At 23.1% G+C, this 16,055-nt stretch overlaps 4 protein-coding genes across 4 annotated transcripts; 1 reads left to right on the top strand and 3 right to left on the bottom strand.

Annotated features, from left to right (window-relative positions):
* Nucleotides 1-1,694: 1,694 nt before the first annotated feature.
* On the top strand, nt 1,695-3,468 carry PCHAS_0213300 (heat shock protein, putative; the record flags this gene model as incomplete). The annotated part of the gene is made up of 4 exons (XM_016799194.1): nt 1,695-1,802; nt 1,932-2,054; nt 2,232-2,625; nt 2,888-3,468. The coding sequence occupies 4 exons, from the start codon at nt 1,695-1,697 to the stop codon at nt 3,466-3,468; spliced, it is 1,206 nt and encodes a 401-aa protein (XP_016653121.1).
* A 1,552-nt stretch (nt 3,469-5,020) lies between these two features.
* PCHAS_0213200 (Plasmodium exported protein, unknown function) lies at nt 5,021-6,622 on the bottom strand (the record flags this gene model as incomplete). The annotated part of the gene is made up of 2 exons (XM_016799190.1): nt 5,021-6,298; nt 6,509-6,622. 2 exons carry the CDS (start codon nt 6,620-6,622, stop codon nt 5,021-5,023), a joined length of 1,392 nt encoding a protein of 463 aa, XP_016653120.1.
* Nucleotides 6,623-9,667: 3,045 nt separating this feature from the next.
* PCHAS_0213100 (Plasmodium exported protein, unknown function) lies at nt 9,668-11,650 on the bottom strand (the record flags this gene model as incomplete). The annotated part of the gene is made up of 2 exons (XM_016799182.1): nt 9,668-11,278; nt 11,432-11,650. 2 exons carry the CDS (start codon nt 11,648-11,650, stop codon nt 9,668-9,670), a joined length of 1,830 nt encoding a protein of 609 aa, XP_016653119.1.
* Nucleotides 11,651-13,641: 1,991 nt separating this feature from the next.
* Nucleotides 13,642-14,778, bottom strand: PCHAS_0213000 (Plasmodium exported protein, unknown function; the record flags this gene model as incomplete). The annotated part of the gene is made up of 2 exons (XM_016799173.1): nt 13,642-14,559; nt 14,722-14,778. The coding sequence occupies 2 exons, from the start codon at nt 14,776-14,778 to the stop codon at nt 13,642-13,644; spliced, it is 975 nt and encodes a 324-aa protein (XP_016653118.1).
* Between the last annotated feature and the right edge of the window lie 1,277 nt (nt 14,779-16,055).

The following is a 16,055-nucleotide window of genomic DNA, read 5'->3' as shown; positions in this document are numbered from 1 at the left end:
TTATAAGATGCTTATGACGAATCAAATTTTATACTTTAATGGGAAGTAAATAAAAACATACAAAACACCTATTAATACGAATTGAAAAATTACCAGAAATATAAAATAATGTAATGCATAAAACAAAGAGTAATTGTAAATATAACTTAAATATATTATATATGCATATTTTTTTTATGCATGCTAATATATACTTAAAGCATGAAACTTCATTATAGATAAAGTTATGCCAATTTTCGATCTATATTTTATGATTCTCTATTATAATGATATACAGTTTATTTAATTAATATTAAAAATAAGCATGCCATATATTTTAAATTATAATGTAAACAATGTATTAAAAGTCATTTTATTACAATTTTGTACCTTCATATATAAGGTATCTTACAATTTGAGGTAGGGCTCATATTAAATTCAAATAACTATGCCATCAAATAATAACTTTTAATAAATGCAGTTATTTATCAAATAAGCCAAATGTGTGTATATTTTGGTACATATACCTCAATCTAACCTTAAATTCCAATTAACACTTCTTATATAATGGGAAATTATCGCACAGTATAATAAGAGTTCTTAAATATATTTCCCCCTAATTTAGCAATAAAATATAAAATATCGATATTATACATTAACAATATTTAATATTTAAGATAAATAAAAGCACTAGAAGGGAAAATTATAAATTACAAAAAAAAAAAATTTTAAGGCTCTTTTCATATTAATGATTATACTCTTTTTTATATTACATACTTTGACTTCATATAAAGGTTAAAAAATTACGGGGTATGATACGTATATTTTTTTCATTTAATAACTTGTATATATTCAATAAAATTGGAAACTAGTGTATTAAATTTAAAAAAAATATAAAATGAATTTGAGCCCAAATGGAGACCTAGACTGGAAAATAAGTTGCATGTTGGATCTTTACACATTGAGCTAGAAATTGAAACGGAACCATGAACCATGAATGCACATAATTTAATACATATTAAATAAATAATTAAGGAAAATACACACTAAATAATTTTATTAAAAATTATTTGAAATGTAAAATAAAAATTTTTAAATAATTTCCTTTTTTTAAAATAATTTCTTTTATTTTTTTAAAACAATAACTTTTAAAAAATAATCCGAAAAAGTGTAAAAAATTGTGCACACGAGGAATGAGAGTGTATTATTATCTCTTGGAAATAAGAATCTTAGATCTAGAATAAATATTTATTTTAATGTGTATTTTTCAATTATTTTAAATATACTTTTTTAAAATAAATATATTCTTATAAATAAACAAATTAAAAAATTATTTATAAAAATATTTTGGAACACCCATAACATAAATTGTGTAAATTCCTAATTTTAATTTTATTATATATTTTTAATATAAAATATTCTTATAAAATAAATATAAAATTGTATTTATATTTACTTAGTATTAATTTATAATACACTTGTAATAAATATAACATATTAACTGTGTGTTTTAGCTTAATGAAATATGTGAACACCTTTCATGACTTTGTGAAATATATATTATATTGAACTTATTTTATTTATATTTACATTAATTTTAGACGAAAAAATTTTAAATAATTTACAAAAAACAAAATACACAATAAGGAAAATTGTAACTAATAATAAATTTATCTTATATACACCAGTGTGTAACCATATAAAACTATATACAAATGGAAAATAATAAGTATCAGAAAGATCACCCCCACAATGGCTTTATCCCATATGCTAAATTATTGTTATTTTTTTATATAATTTATATACAAAAATATACTGAGAGTGTAAGAAAAAAAATAATATCTTAATAGAAATTAAAATTTTGAACCATATATTTGTGTAATTCTCTAAAAATAATTATTATCCTGTTAATCCATTTTATAACGCCATTAACATTTACATTATTTTATTAGATTATCAATGAAAAACCTACATATGAGAATGTGCTTGGAAGTGTATCAGACCTTAGACCTCAAAGGATGCTAACAGAACATATGAGGGGAAAAACTCGTACCATGCAAAAATTACATACTGAGGTATCATAATAATTACATCTATAATACTAAGTTTACATTAGCTTATATAAAAAAACTAATGCTTAAACACAATTATAAAAAAATGATAAATAAAATTACTATATTTAATTTTAATAAGTTTACAATACGAGTTATATACATAAATCATTTATATTTTCGCATATTATCAATTTGCAGGATTATTATAATATTTTAGGCGTTACAAAAGGTGCAGATCTTGATCAAATAACCAAGGCTTATAAGAAGCTAGCCGTAAAATGGCATCCAGATAAGCATCGTGATGATGATGATAGTAGGGTATATGCTGAAGAAATGTTTAAGAATATTTCAAGCGCATATTCCGTATTATCCGATGAAAAACAAAGGAAAATTTATGATACATATGGTGTTGAAGGCATAAAAGGAACTATGGAAGCCCCCAAACCCTTTGATCACACCGAATATCTCAATAAAATTATAAATCCGTTGAAAAACTTTTCGTTTAAATCTATGATTAACGATAAATATGCAGGATTATCTAATTTCCTACATCATGCCGAATCTAAATCACATGCTTCTCCGGAAATTGGAAGTAAGAATATATATGCATATATTTATATACAAAATAAAAAATATAATATTAAAAAATGTATAAACTATAATATTGTGAGTATGTGTTAAATGAAACATATCATAAATTAAAACCAAAAGGATATTATATGCATTTATTTAATATAATTATATACAATAATACGATGATAAAAATATATTATGCATATCACTAAAAATAAACGCTATTGCATGTGCATAATATTAATATTTGTGTATATTTTCTTCCTTAATTTTTATATTAGAAGTAAACCATAATAAGGCAGGTTCACGTGAAATAACGCTCGAGTTAACATTAGAAGAGTTATATCAGGGATGCAAAAAAGAGTATACAATTGTCAAAAATGTATATGTTGGAGTAACACATTTTCAAGTTGATAAAACCCTTGTAATTGATATTAAACCCGGATTTGATGATAACACTTTGATTGTGTTTCATAGGGAGGGTGATCAAGTATCTCCTTCATCCCCACCAGGTAATATTACTTTCAGGATTACTACGAAAAAACATGATACCCTCACCCGAAGAGGTAACAATTTAGTATATAAGCAATATATAACCTTAGAGCAGGCTTTAAAGGGTTTTGATTTTACAGTAAAATCATTGGATAATAAAGATATAATAATAAATGTAGATAATGTTGTTAGTCCTAACTCAAAAATGGTCATACCAAATGAAGGAATGCCATATTTAGATAATCCAAATCATAAAGGAGATTTAATAATTGAATTTGTACATATATATCCCGAAACAATGACAGAAGAGGAAAAGATGGCCTTAAGGGACATTCTTAATAGTAAAAATAATAAACATACATATCATTAATATGCTTTTACATGAATATAAAAGGATAACATTTTAAAACATATACTATGTAATATAGGATGCATGCCATTGAAGTGTATTAAAATATGCTATTATAATATATTTTAATAATATACTAAGAATGAAAAATTTCCTTCATTATCTTAAAAAAAATACACTAATTAAATAAATCATTTGTCAATTTTGATTATGTATTTTTTATTTGTTACTTATTTATTTGCATACTTTTACATTAATTTTTATTTTGTTTACATTTTTTGAAAATGCTCATGTCAAACTTACAATTAATTGAATAAAGACAATATATTAAATAAAATTTAATAAATATAACAATAGTAATCTATTTTGATTTACGTTGTTTTATGAGGATTATAGAAATATTTAAGATATGAATGGTATCTACAAATAACATATTTTTCTTATAATATGTATTTAAAAGTGAGAATAAAGAGTGCTCTTAATGCTTAAGCTACCTAACTGTTACGCTGATTAAAAACGTTCAGCTGTATCATGAGATATAATATATATGTGGCTAAGCAAGTAAAAATCATTTCATATAATTGTTTTACAGTTTTGTAACACAGACATATCAATAAATGCTGTTACTTAAGCTAAAAATTTCAACATAATTACTACAATTATATAAGCATTTGAAAGACATGAAAAAACATGGGTTAATTAAATATGATTTGCTAATACCAATTGATTATTTAATACAATTTAAACTACATTTATGACACTATTATTATTATTACTATTACAAAATTTAATCTTAAAACTGTTTGATTATCATAAAAATATTTAAAATCATAACACTAAATCAAATAATATAATATTATTATTAGTGGTGATATTATTTTTAGTGGAAAAATACTCTCTCAAATATATATCGAGAATTCCTATGTCTAAAGCGCGAAATATTGAAAAAATTAATTTTTTTTTGTTTATTAATTATATAGTTATTGTATGTGTTAATTAAAACATTATTTAAAAATCATTAATAAAACTTATAACCTCTTTTTACATATTTAATAAATATCTAAAAAGTGATTATAACTAGCACATAATGAGAGAATAAGCAATGAATGTATATATGGAATTATAATTTAAAACATAATTGTTATACTTAAAAGAAGTAAATTGAATCAAAGATAAACCAATTAAATTAAATACTTTCGAAAAAATATCAGCAGTCATGCAATAAATAAAAAATATATATAATACATATATTACATAATTCATTATTAATTAATCATATTAGCATAGAAAACATAAATATATAATATCAACAAATTTTAATAATAAAAACATGAAAACAATTAAATTATAAACATTAGATAAGTATTTAGTGAAAAATGTGAAAATTAGCAGCAATAATATACAATCATGTTTAAATATAATATGGCATTACTATATTTTTTGATTAGCAAACACATATATATACAATATACAAAACATTGCTATAAACAAATAATAATATACATTATTTATACATAGTATTAATAACTATATCAAAAATACCATTCTCCTTCAATTATGAAAAAAAAATATCTTATAATCGCGATCCTCTATTCGGAGCTGCATTATTATTTTCTATTGGACGTATTAAATTTACAACGTAACATATTATAAATGCCATAATAACAATATGGAAAAAAAGTATGATTACAATAAGTTTTCCTAATCCTATTCGAATATAAATTTTCTCAAATTTTTTTTTAATTTTATTTGTTATTGTTTTGTAAAAAGGTTTCTTTTTCGTTTTTTCTTTTTCTTGTTCATATTCTTGTATTTTTATGCTCTCTCTGAGTTCTTTTTCGTTTTCTTGTATTATTACCTTGAGTTCTTCTTCATCTTCTGGTTTCACTTCCTCTTTTAGTTTTTCGAGTATCGCTAATTGTGCTTTATTTTCTAAATCTTCTTGGTCAAGTATTTTTACATCTGGTGTTGGTTTATTTTTTTCGTTTGGCGATTTTATTATAGGATCAATTCGGTCAGAATGATTTTTTATTTGATCCACATCGGTGGTTATTGTTTCGTTGCGTATCACCTTTACCCCCACTTTCTCATTTTGAATTAATTTATTTAAATCATGATCATTGCGTGGTATATTCTTTAGCTTATCATTAGCTTCTGCTTTTTGATTCTCTCTACTTTCAACGATTTTTGGTATTGCTTCTACGGAAATACTTTTTTTATTTTTGTAATCTTGCTTTATTTGAGGTACAAATGCTATTCCGTCATTTTTTTTAAATGCCGATTGATTAAGGATTCTGTGTACATCTGAATTGGGATGTAATTTAATATATTCCTCAATGTTAATATCATCATCTTTGTTTGAAAATTCTACTTCTTTATGCATACTAATGTCTTCCTTAATTTGTTTATTATTCAATTCAATTTTATTATTAGAAAGAATCTTTTTATTTTCTACCACTGGTTTGTTTTGGGATTTTTTATCTTTTTTAAAACCATATAATATCTTTGAATTATTTTGAGTTCTTGTAGCAACATTATTATTTTCATTAAAATTATTTGTTTTTAAAGAGTCTAAATTTGTTATTCTTTGTATGTCTCCATAGTTTGTATCAATATTTTTTAATATTTGTTTATTTTTTATGCCGTAGGCATATTCTATATCTTCCATACCATAATATTCAGGGAACATATTAATTCCAAATTCTGAAGACATCATATTATTTTCTAATTTTATACCGCCCCCATTAAAGTATCCTTCATTGTACAATTCCATGCCTTCTGTAGAATATGATAAGTTTCTGCTATATCGTATTACTTCGGAAAATTCTCTATTTTCATGTTTGTTATAATTCTAAATATAAATAAAAATATGTTGCATAAATCGATGAGTTATTAAAGTCCATATAATACAAAGTTACATACGAATATTCATTTATTGCAATAAAAATTGCCTAAGCATGTACATTCATACAGCAATCATGCATAATATTAAGAAGATAAATAGCGATTTCATATAGCATAAAACTTGTATATATCAATACTAATCAAATTTTCTACTTACCCATTTTATTGTATCCGTGAATATAAACAACAATGTTCCAAATAAAAAGACTTTATTAAATAGGTGGAATAAATATATTCCTTCAAAATTACAGCTTCTTTTGAAAGTTTCCATTTTTTTGTGCATATATGTATAATTTTATTTTAGTATATTATTATAGTTAAAAAGTTAATTATATAATATAGTTCTCTTCTATGAATTCGATGTTATTAATTATTATTATTGTTACGTATTTTTTATGTAAATGCTTTATATTCAAAATTACATTTGAGTTTTTTTAAATTACAAGAAGGACTAATATAATTATATTTGTAATCTTTAAAGAAAAATATAACTAATGGCAAATCGTCATTCATGTAATTCACTGCTCATTATATCATATAATAGGTAAATAAGTATTGGGGGGGGGGGGAACTATATTTTCAATGTTTAGTTCCTTTAAATATATTATAATTTATAATAAAGCATTTTAGGCCCACGCATTTATAAAATATGCATAGGCTAGAAAATATTTATCATTTTGCATAGATAAATGTTTATATTATTTTTTTTATAAAATAATATAGGCATTTTTTAAATATAAAAATTTAAACTTAATTTAATGAATATTAAAAATTAAATTTTAATTGTATTTTTTCATATAATGCAAAAAAAAAATTATATTATAGTATCAGAAAAATTGATCAATATTAAATTTTTTGTTATTTTTATTTGTTATTAATTTAAATTATTATGCATTTTTTTTTTTTAGTATTTTTATTTTTTTTGGTCTGTTATTTTATTTGTCGATTAAATAATTTTTCTTATATATCGTAATTTTTGAAGGTATCTTTTTTAAAACATATATATTTTAATATTTTTGCATTCCAAAAGCATCCTTGTGCACAAATAAAAATTTATTTATATTATACAAAAATATTTAAAATTGTATCGAAAATTGCAAAAAATATCCAAAGAAATTTTAAAATATCAAAAAAAAACGGAATGTCGGATATTATAATTAATTTTTCTATTATATCAATTTATTTATTATAATATGCTTTTAGTAGAAAAAATTTACAATTAAGTTATATTCGTAGCATTAAGTGCATTTAATAAAATAACAAATTTCAATTTATTTTAAGGCCATAATAAAACGAAATACTAATAAAAATGAAAAATAATAACTCATTGCATCATAAAATTATGCTTAAAGATATTATATGCCTAATATTATATATTTATGTAGGCCCCTTTTTATTCCGATATTCTAAAAATAGCTTATTGATTTTTTAAATGGCATAAAACTAAAAAATAGCGTTGTTATTTCTAAAATAATAGTAAAGGAAGGGACTAAAAATGGGGTAACTCTATACATTCACTAATATATATAAAAAGGCGATAAAATTACGCATATAATCTTCATCCCTTAATAATTTATTTATATTTCTCTACATACTGGGACGTCTCAAGTTGTTTTTTTGTCTGAGGCCGAGCTATTAACGATTCTATATGCTTATATAATAGTATAATCATTACATAGAAAGAAAAAAAATATGCTATGACTTGGATACTATCAATAATAAAATGTATTTATATAATGTTCATACAGTTACGTAAGTAAATAAGTGCATAATATGTATATATAGTTACATATTGAAATTATAATTATAGCATCATTAATAGGGGGAGAATATATTATTGCTTTTCATGCTAATTATAATGAAAATAATTTTTAACCAATTCCATAATAAATATATAATTACATTGATATATAACCTTTCATTCACAAAAATCCATATTTTATTAAAATATGCTATCTATATTTATAAAATCTTAAAAAGTGTCTAAAAAATGAGTATATATTAAACTTATATGCAATACTGTATGATGAAATTAAATATAATTTTTTGAAATTAGTTCTGAAAATCATAATATTAGATAAACATGTACGTGCATATATATATTGTAAGCAATCTAGCAATGGCACTGTAGATTAAATTATAATCCCAAAGTGCAAATCTATGAAAAAAATATAAATATAAATTATATAGCACATATTATATGCATTATACGTTTTCACATCACACGCATATATATGCTTATGTATGTATTAAATAAATCAAATCGGCATTATATTATTTGAGAAAATTATATATTACTATATACTCTTATTAGACAAACTAAAAAAGGGGTTAAGGTAAAACAATATATATGGTCTTATGAGGAATATACAATTACATATATGTAATGCAATAATTATACTATTGCTCAATATAACAATATATTTGTTAAAAGGAAATGGGTTGGCATAAATTTAACAAATATAAATATATTATTTACTCATATGAATATAATAATACCTTAAAATATGATACCACCATCGAATAAAATCGTTTTAAGCATTATATAATATGCATATGTAAATATATGGCTACTCAAATTGATTATAACCTTTATTATAAGCCCCTTTCTATACGCTTCAACACACGCGATATGTGAATACGTAATTTTATCATTACCTTTGTTTTGGTTATCTATAGATAAATTTATGTGACAACACACCAAATCATCAATAAAGACTTATTTTTTTCGTAGTTTTATCAAATTTTTAATAATAAAATACCATAAGTGGTAATCTTATATAAAATTAAAATTATTTTCAAAATAAAAAAATAATGTTCAAGGATATCATATGATTCTAATTTAAAATAATATTAATAAGCAATATATATAATATTGAATTCAATTACACAAATATATTACAAAACCAAAAAGACATAGTCATAATGACTGTATTATTATAATTACACAATGTAATCATATAATACATTTGAAAAGTATATATATGCGTGCATATTTTATTTAATAAACTGATTATACCACATATATATGTAAACTATCAAATTTTGAATAAAATAATAAATAAATAGCACAATAAATTAACACGCATATTGAAAACATTTTATGCATAAATATTTTATAAAAATATATCCTATTCATATATAAGTATTATAAATGAATGAGTAAATAAATTGATATCCATACACATTTTTCTCCCAAAATTAAAACAAACAACTATTGAATTATAGACGTCTAATATTTTATATGTTTTCCCATTTTAGTTTGAGTCATAATTTCATTTTTGGTTTTTTATATTATTTTTTTATGTTTAGCAATTTAATTCTTCTTTTTCCTCACAGATCTAATCCATCTGAAAAATCTTGTTTCTTTCAACCACATTTCATATATAAAATAATATAAACACACTAACGCTAATCCAAAAAGGGCTGCTGATACCGCCGCCGAACCGAGTATTAGATTAATTATTGCTCCAAGTGCAAGTAAACCGGATAGACCTAGCGAAAGCCCTAATTTTATAAGCCTAACATTTTTTTTAAAAAATCCTTTTATACCACTAATAGGCTTTCCTTCTTTTATATTTTGTGCCACCATTGAAGTAATATTTTCATCAGCTGCCATCATAACAATTTCTTTTATGGGCTCCGGGACCTTATCATTCTTACAAATACTTTCAATTACTTTTTCTTTAACCACATCAGATGATTTTTCAATACCAGTGGTTATGTCCTCTATTGTATCTTCAACAGTATCTTTAATACTATGCCCAATTTGGGGAATGATCTCAGCACCAATAGTGTGCACACCTTCTTTAATATTATCTTTAATATCACCTACCTGTGTTTTTAATTGCGTAGAAATGTTGTCGATTTTATGCGTTACGTCATTTTTTATTTGTTCGGTTTTAGGTTTAACATTATTTTCAATATTATTATTTATTGTGTCAATAACCGAATCTTTAATATCTGAAATGGTTTTTTCCCCCGATTTTACAGCTTCTACATTATGCATTATTGAATCTTTAAGATTGTTTATACGTGGTTTGACGTCAGTATCAATTGCTTTTAACGTTTCTGTAGCATTTTCTTTTAATACATCCATGCCTTTTTTCACTGAAGTATTTGCGATTTTAACACCACTAGCAACATTTTTTTCAATAATATTCAATGCACAGTTCTCCTTAAATTCAACTCCACTTAAATTATTACGAATTGAATCTGTAATTGATTTGGTATAATGCTCTACCCCTTTTACCATCTTTAATAATGTTCCATCTTCAGAATTATTATTAGGCATGCTATTATTCTCTTTATCATCATTATTACCTTGCAGCATATTTGCTTCACTTTTAATGATTGAAGAATTAGATGGGTCCGTAGGAGGAATCTCCCTTTTCATGGAACCATCTAAATCTGCATTGCTGTGAGAAGTTGATTTTAAATCCCCGGGAACATTTCCAGATAAGTGAGGTCTTAATTGTGATGGGGGGAGTTTACGAATATAAATACGCGTATTAGGTGGAGCCTTTTGAAGTATTTCTTTAGGAATATTTGGAATTAGCTCTGTGTTCTCATTTTTATTCAATTTTGTATATCCATTTAGATCCCTTCTTTGAGGCACTCTAATAAATCCCTTAGGAGGTTCATTTAGGTCCCTATTTGGAGATTTAGTTAGATCCCTATTTGGAGGATTCCCTTGAGTGACGTTAATAGATTCATTTAGCCGTCCCTTTAAATCTGACCATCGAGAGGAACTTCGAGATGTTTTTAAAAAAGGCACTAAGAGTAAATTTTCATTATCGATATTTCTATTATCTATTATTGAATTAGTTACAGGGCCATCTTCTAACGCTAATAAATTGACATCAGATAATAATCTGTTGTAAACCGTTGAGTCGAAGTTTTTTTGTTTACCATAATAATTCTCATTCTATAAAGTGTAATTATGTATATGTGTTATATAAATCCTTATATAGACATTTACATTTTTAAATTAATATATATACTACACATAATGAATGAAACACACATTTTTAAATTATAATCTCAATATATAAAATTATACAAGAATGCATATACTTACATAGTTGAAATTGCTTGTAGTCCATATTAAAAAAATGCATAGATATAACATATTAATAATTGACAATATCTTAATTGTGGTGGTTTTGCACAATTTTATCAAATATGCAACGGGTAAAGGAATATATACATATTTTTTTGTAAAATTTTTATTAGATTCATTTTTGCCATAACTATAGTTTATGGCATGTTTTGGCATTGGATGCCGTATATTCGCCATTTTAGGTCTTTTTATAACTAAAGCAAAAAATATAATATTAATATACAATAAGTGTAATGGGTATTTATAAAGACGCCATTGATAATTTGTATTTTTGTTAATTAAATTATTTTCAATGCTTCATACATAGGATTGTACATTTATAATTTATAAATATATCGTAACAAGCTCGGGCTTGTATCGTAATGAAGCTTATATATATAATTAAATTATTCTTTTAAAAATACTAATTAATAATACATATATATATATATATATATATTTATTTAATCTAAAAATAATAACCCCTTAATCTTAATATTACTTTATGAGATGAACCCATTTTTATTTATTTGATAATAAGGGAAATTAGATGTGCATTACCAATTGTGTGGTATTCTAAAACATTTAATTTCACAAGTAACAAAAAAAAAAAAAAAATAATAATATTAATTATAGTTATATTTCATATGAAGATATCACCAGAAACCATTCTAATAAATAATTATAAATAAATATATTTGGATAATAGAGAAGATTTTTTTTTACACTTGTAGTTTCACTAAAATGCGCAAAATACCTATTTATATACCATAAATAATGTGTAAGGCGTTCTTTGATCTTATATTTTTGATCTCTTACTTTTATAATATGAATTAGTTGATATGTAAATTATATATTTTTTTTTTGATAATTAAGTACTAACACAGTGTAAAAAAATGGTGCTAGCTCATTATTACACGACTCAAAAAAAAAATATCTAAAATTATTTAAGCAAAATATTTTAATTGTATGACAATCTTATTTTTTAAAATAAATGTATTATATACAATTATGTTTTGAATTGTATATAATAACATTATATTTAAAATATAAATTTATAAATAGAAAACTATAAAATAATATATTTTTTAAGTATTGATTAACACGACTATACACACATATTACACATCTGTAATTTTTTATTACCTCATTCTCCGAACAGCACAAACTATAATGATCCATAGAGGGTGCGCTTATTATTCGTTTGCCTTTTAAAAATTTTAGAGGTCCTTTATTTTTAAAATACACTTTTTTATTTCTTATATATTTTTTATACAGCCCTAAATAATAGATGCATTTTATTAGCTTAAAAAAAAATAATAAAGTTGATGATTATGCTCTCACAATAAAATGCGTATTGGGGATAAAAAAAGTAAATATACATCTTGAGATGTAAAATTAAAATTATACATTTTATTTGCGAAGATAACTAAAATAATGAATATATAATAAAAATTTAATCATATTTATTAATGAATAAATACCACAATTAGTTACATACTTGCATAAATTTTTATTTATTTTATAAATGCATATATAATGTTCAAACTTCGAAATGTAATAATTTGTATTATTTTTTTTAATGATTCATCAAAATCCTTTACGTAACTTAACTAACCCTTTAAGATTGCTTGACTCAACTTTTAAACTTTCTATTTTATCATAAACCTAACATAGTTCCAATAATTTTTTATATGATTGCTTAATGCTTAAGAAATGCTACTGTAAATTCTTCGTATTTTTCATAAAAAATTATTTTTAAATATTTAACTGAATTAGCATCATTATTAAATTATTTCTTAGAAGTTTTATAAATATGTTTATTTGGCTATGCATCTATCTTTCAACTAGTTCTTAAACTAGAAATGAATTAACCCAACCCCATTTTGATATATGACCAAATATATTTGGCATATTATATGTTAAATAATCGAATTTTCCTTTTGTTTGGATTTCAATATCCCCTAATGTAACTTTTAATTCATATATTTTGGAGCAATTTCTTCATCAAAATTTTTATTTTTTCTGAAAATTTATTGTTATGGTATCATTGTATTTTCAATTTTATGGCATCATATTTTTTAGTTCACCCTCTATTTTTGTTAATTTTTCTTTTGCGTTAATAACTTTTGGTTGCATTTTTTTCCCAATATATATAGCCTTCTTTGTTAATTCACCAATTCGATTTTTCATGGTAGATTCCACCGTTCCTTATAAGTTTTAATCTTTTCATCGACTACTGGCTGTATATCTTTTCTAAAATCTTCAGCCTTTTTTGTGAATTCATCAAATCGATTTTTCACGTTAGATTCCACCATTCCTTTATAAGTTTTAACTTTTTCATCTACTACTGGTTGCATATCTTTTCTAAAATCTTCAGCCTTTTTTGTGAATTCATCAAATCGATTTTTCACGTTAGATTCCACCATTCCTTTATAAGTTTTAACTTTTTCATCTACTACTGGTTGCATATCTTTTCTAAAATCTTCAGCCTTTTTTGTGAATTCATCAATTCGATTTTTCATGTTAGATTCCATCATTCCTTTATAAGTTTTAACCTTTTCGTCGACTAATGGCTGTATATCTTTTCCAAAGTCTTTAGCCTTTTTTGTTAATTCATCTTTTGTGTAATTGTACTGCTTATTTATTTGCGAATGGTATTTTGATATATCTTCGAAAACTTTTCCAAAAATCCCATCTCCTGATGTATCAGATGCTTCACCTTCATTTTGATCGTTTGATTTAGATTCCTCGTTTCCATTTTCAGGATTGGCAAATTTCTTTTTGAATCCTTCATTCCATGATAATAAATTCTTATCAATAGCATCTTTTGCATATGCACCTAATTGTTCCAATTGGGGACGCACATTTTTAGAAAGGTTGTTTTTTAATTTAGTAGCATTTTCACCAAATTGGGCATTTTTTATTATACTTTCAAAGTTCTCATATTTACTTGACAAATCATCGATGAAACTACTATTTTTAGATTTATTTTCGCCTTCTTCATCACCATCAGTATTTTCATTTAATAGCCTTTGATTGGAAACTTTAACATTTTTTCTTGGAAGTTTACTATTATGAGAGTTACTTGAAAACTCGCCTGTGAACTACAAAAAAAAAAAATAATAACAAAATAATACGTTAGTATATGCTATTTCTTTGTATACATCAGTTACTACTTATTGTGTTCTACATGCATCCATATATGCCTATTGTTTATAATAATATACAAGCATGGATATTTATTTATTCATTCACATATTTCTTACGTTTATTACAACTTCAAAAATGGAAAGAGCAAAAAGTACATAGACCGTCTTATGCATTGGTTTCGTTTGTTTTATGATTTATTAGAGTATTAGTTTGTATTATCCTTTTAAATATTTAAATAAGAAAGGATATATTAATAATTATATAAAATATTTTTTATATAATTTAATTTCCCTAATTAGATATAATATTATACATTTCAAAAATACATCAAAATAAATTACATAACGATGATAAAATTAGCAGATCCATTTAATTCAAAATTACCATAAAGCTAATTAAATTAAGAACAGATTATCGAAAATTACGAGTAAATCTACTATGATTTAAGCATCAAATAAATAATAATATTTAAATAGTAGCGTAAATCTTTCGCTTTATTGAATATTATTGTTAATTGACAAAATTTTAAGAATTAAAATGCATAAAATATAATAAGTATGCATATTTATAACAATTTATCCGTTTTTCTAATTTTTTGTACACATAAACGACAACCAATATATCTTTGCATCCTCATTTTCGAAATTATATTGAACAATTAATTCTATATTTATTATTATTTATAAAATCAATCTTTTATATAGCGAAATAATACGCATATGTAATTAATTTTATATTCCTGCATATTATATATACTCTTAAATTTTACTAATAAAAAATAAATTAATAAAAAAAATAAACAAAATTAGCATAAATAATAAATTTCGATATATATGCTCTAATACAAAAGCTTTTATTTTTTGCTATAATATACATATATAATATATGCGGATTCAACCACGTAGAAACGTATATATAAATGAATCTAATTATACAACATTTAATATATCATATTATTGAAATATAAATACTCCAGTATCTCCTACCCCAAAACATATTTATAATAGATATAATTAGTTTAATAATATATATTCAATTGTCCAATACCTGATTATTAATTTTTAATTATTTCATAACAAGTATTAATTTACTTATTGATTTAAATTAATAATAAAAAACAAAAATTGCACATATTGGGCATTTTCTACACTTCCTATTATGCTATATTATTTAATTACTAAAAAAATGCTATACTTTATATAATAATAAATGCTAATTTATTCGAATTGTAATAATAAAAAGATACACATAGCACTAAATTGCTATTATTGTTTTTTTATTTTTTATTGTATTTATTTAAATTTGTTTATTTTAAAAAACTAATATTACTAAACTTCTATATAAATAATTAGAAAATTCTGAAATATTAAAAAAATAAAAAGCATAACACAAATATTGGCGCATCATAAAAAAAGTGCGAAAAAAGAGGCATCAAAATAATATGCATTAT

Source organism: Plasmodium chabaudi (assembly GCF_900002335.3).
Source record: "Plasmodium chabaudi chabaudi strain AS genome assembly, chromosome: 2".
NCBI lineage: Eukaryota > Apicomplexa > Aconoidasida > Haemosporida > Plasmodiidae > Plasmodium > Plasmodium chabaudi.
This window is presented reverse-complemented; position numbering and strand designations above follow the sequence as displayed.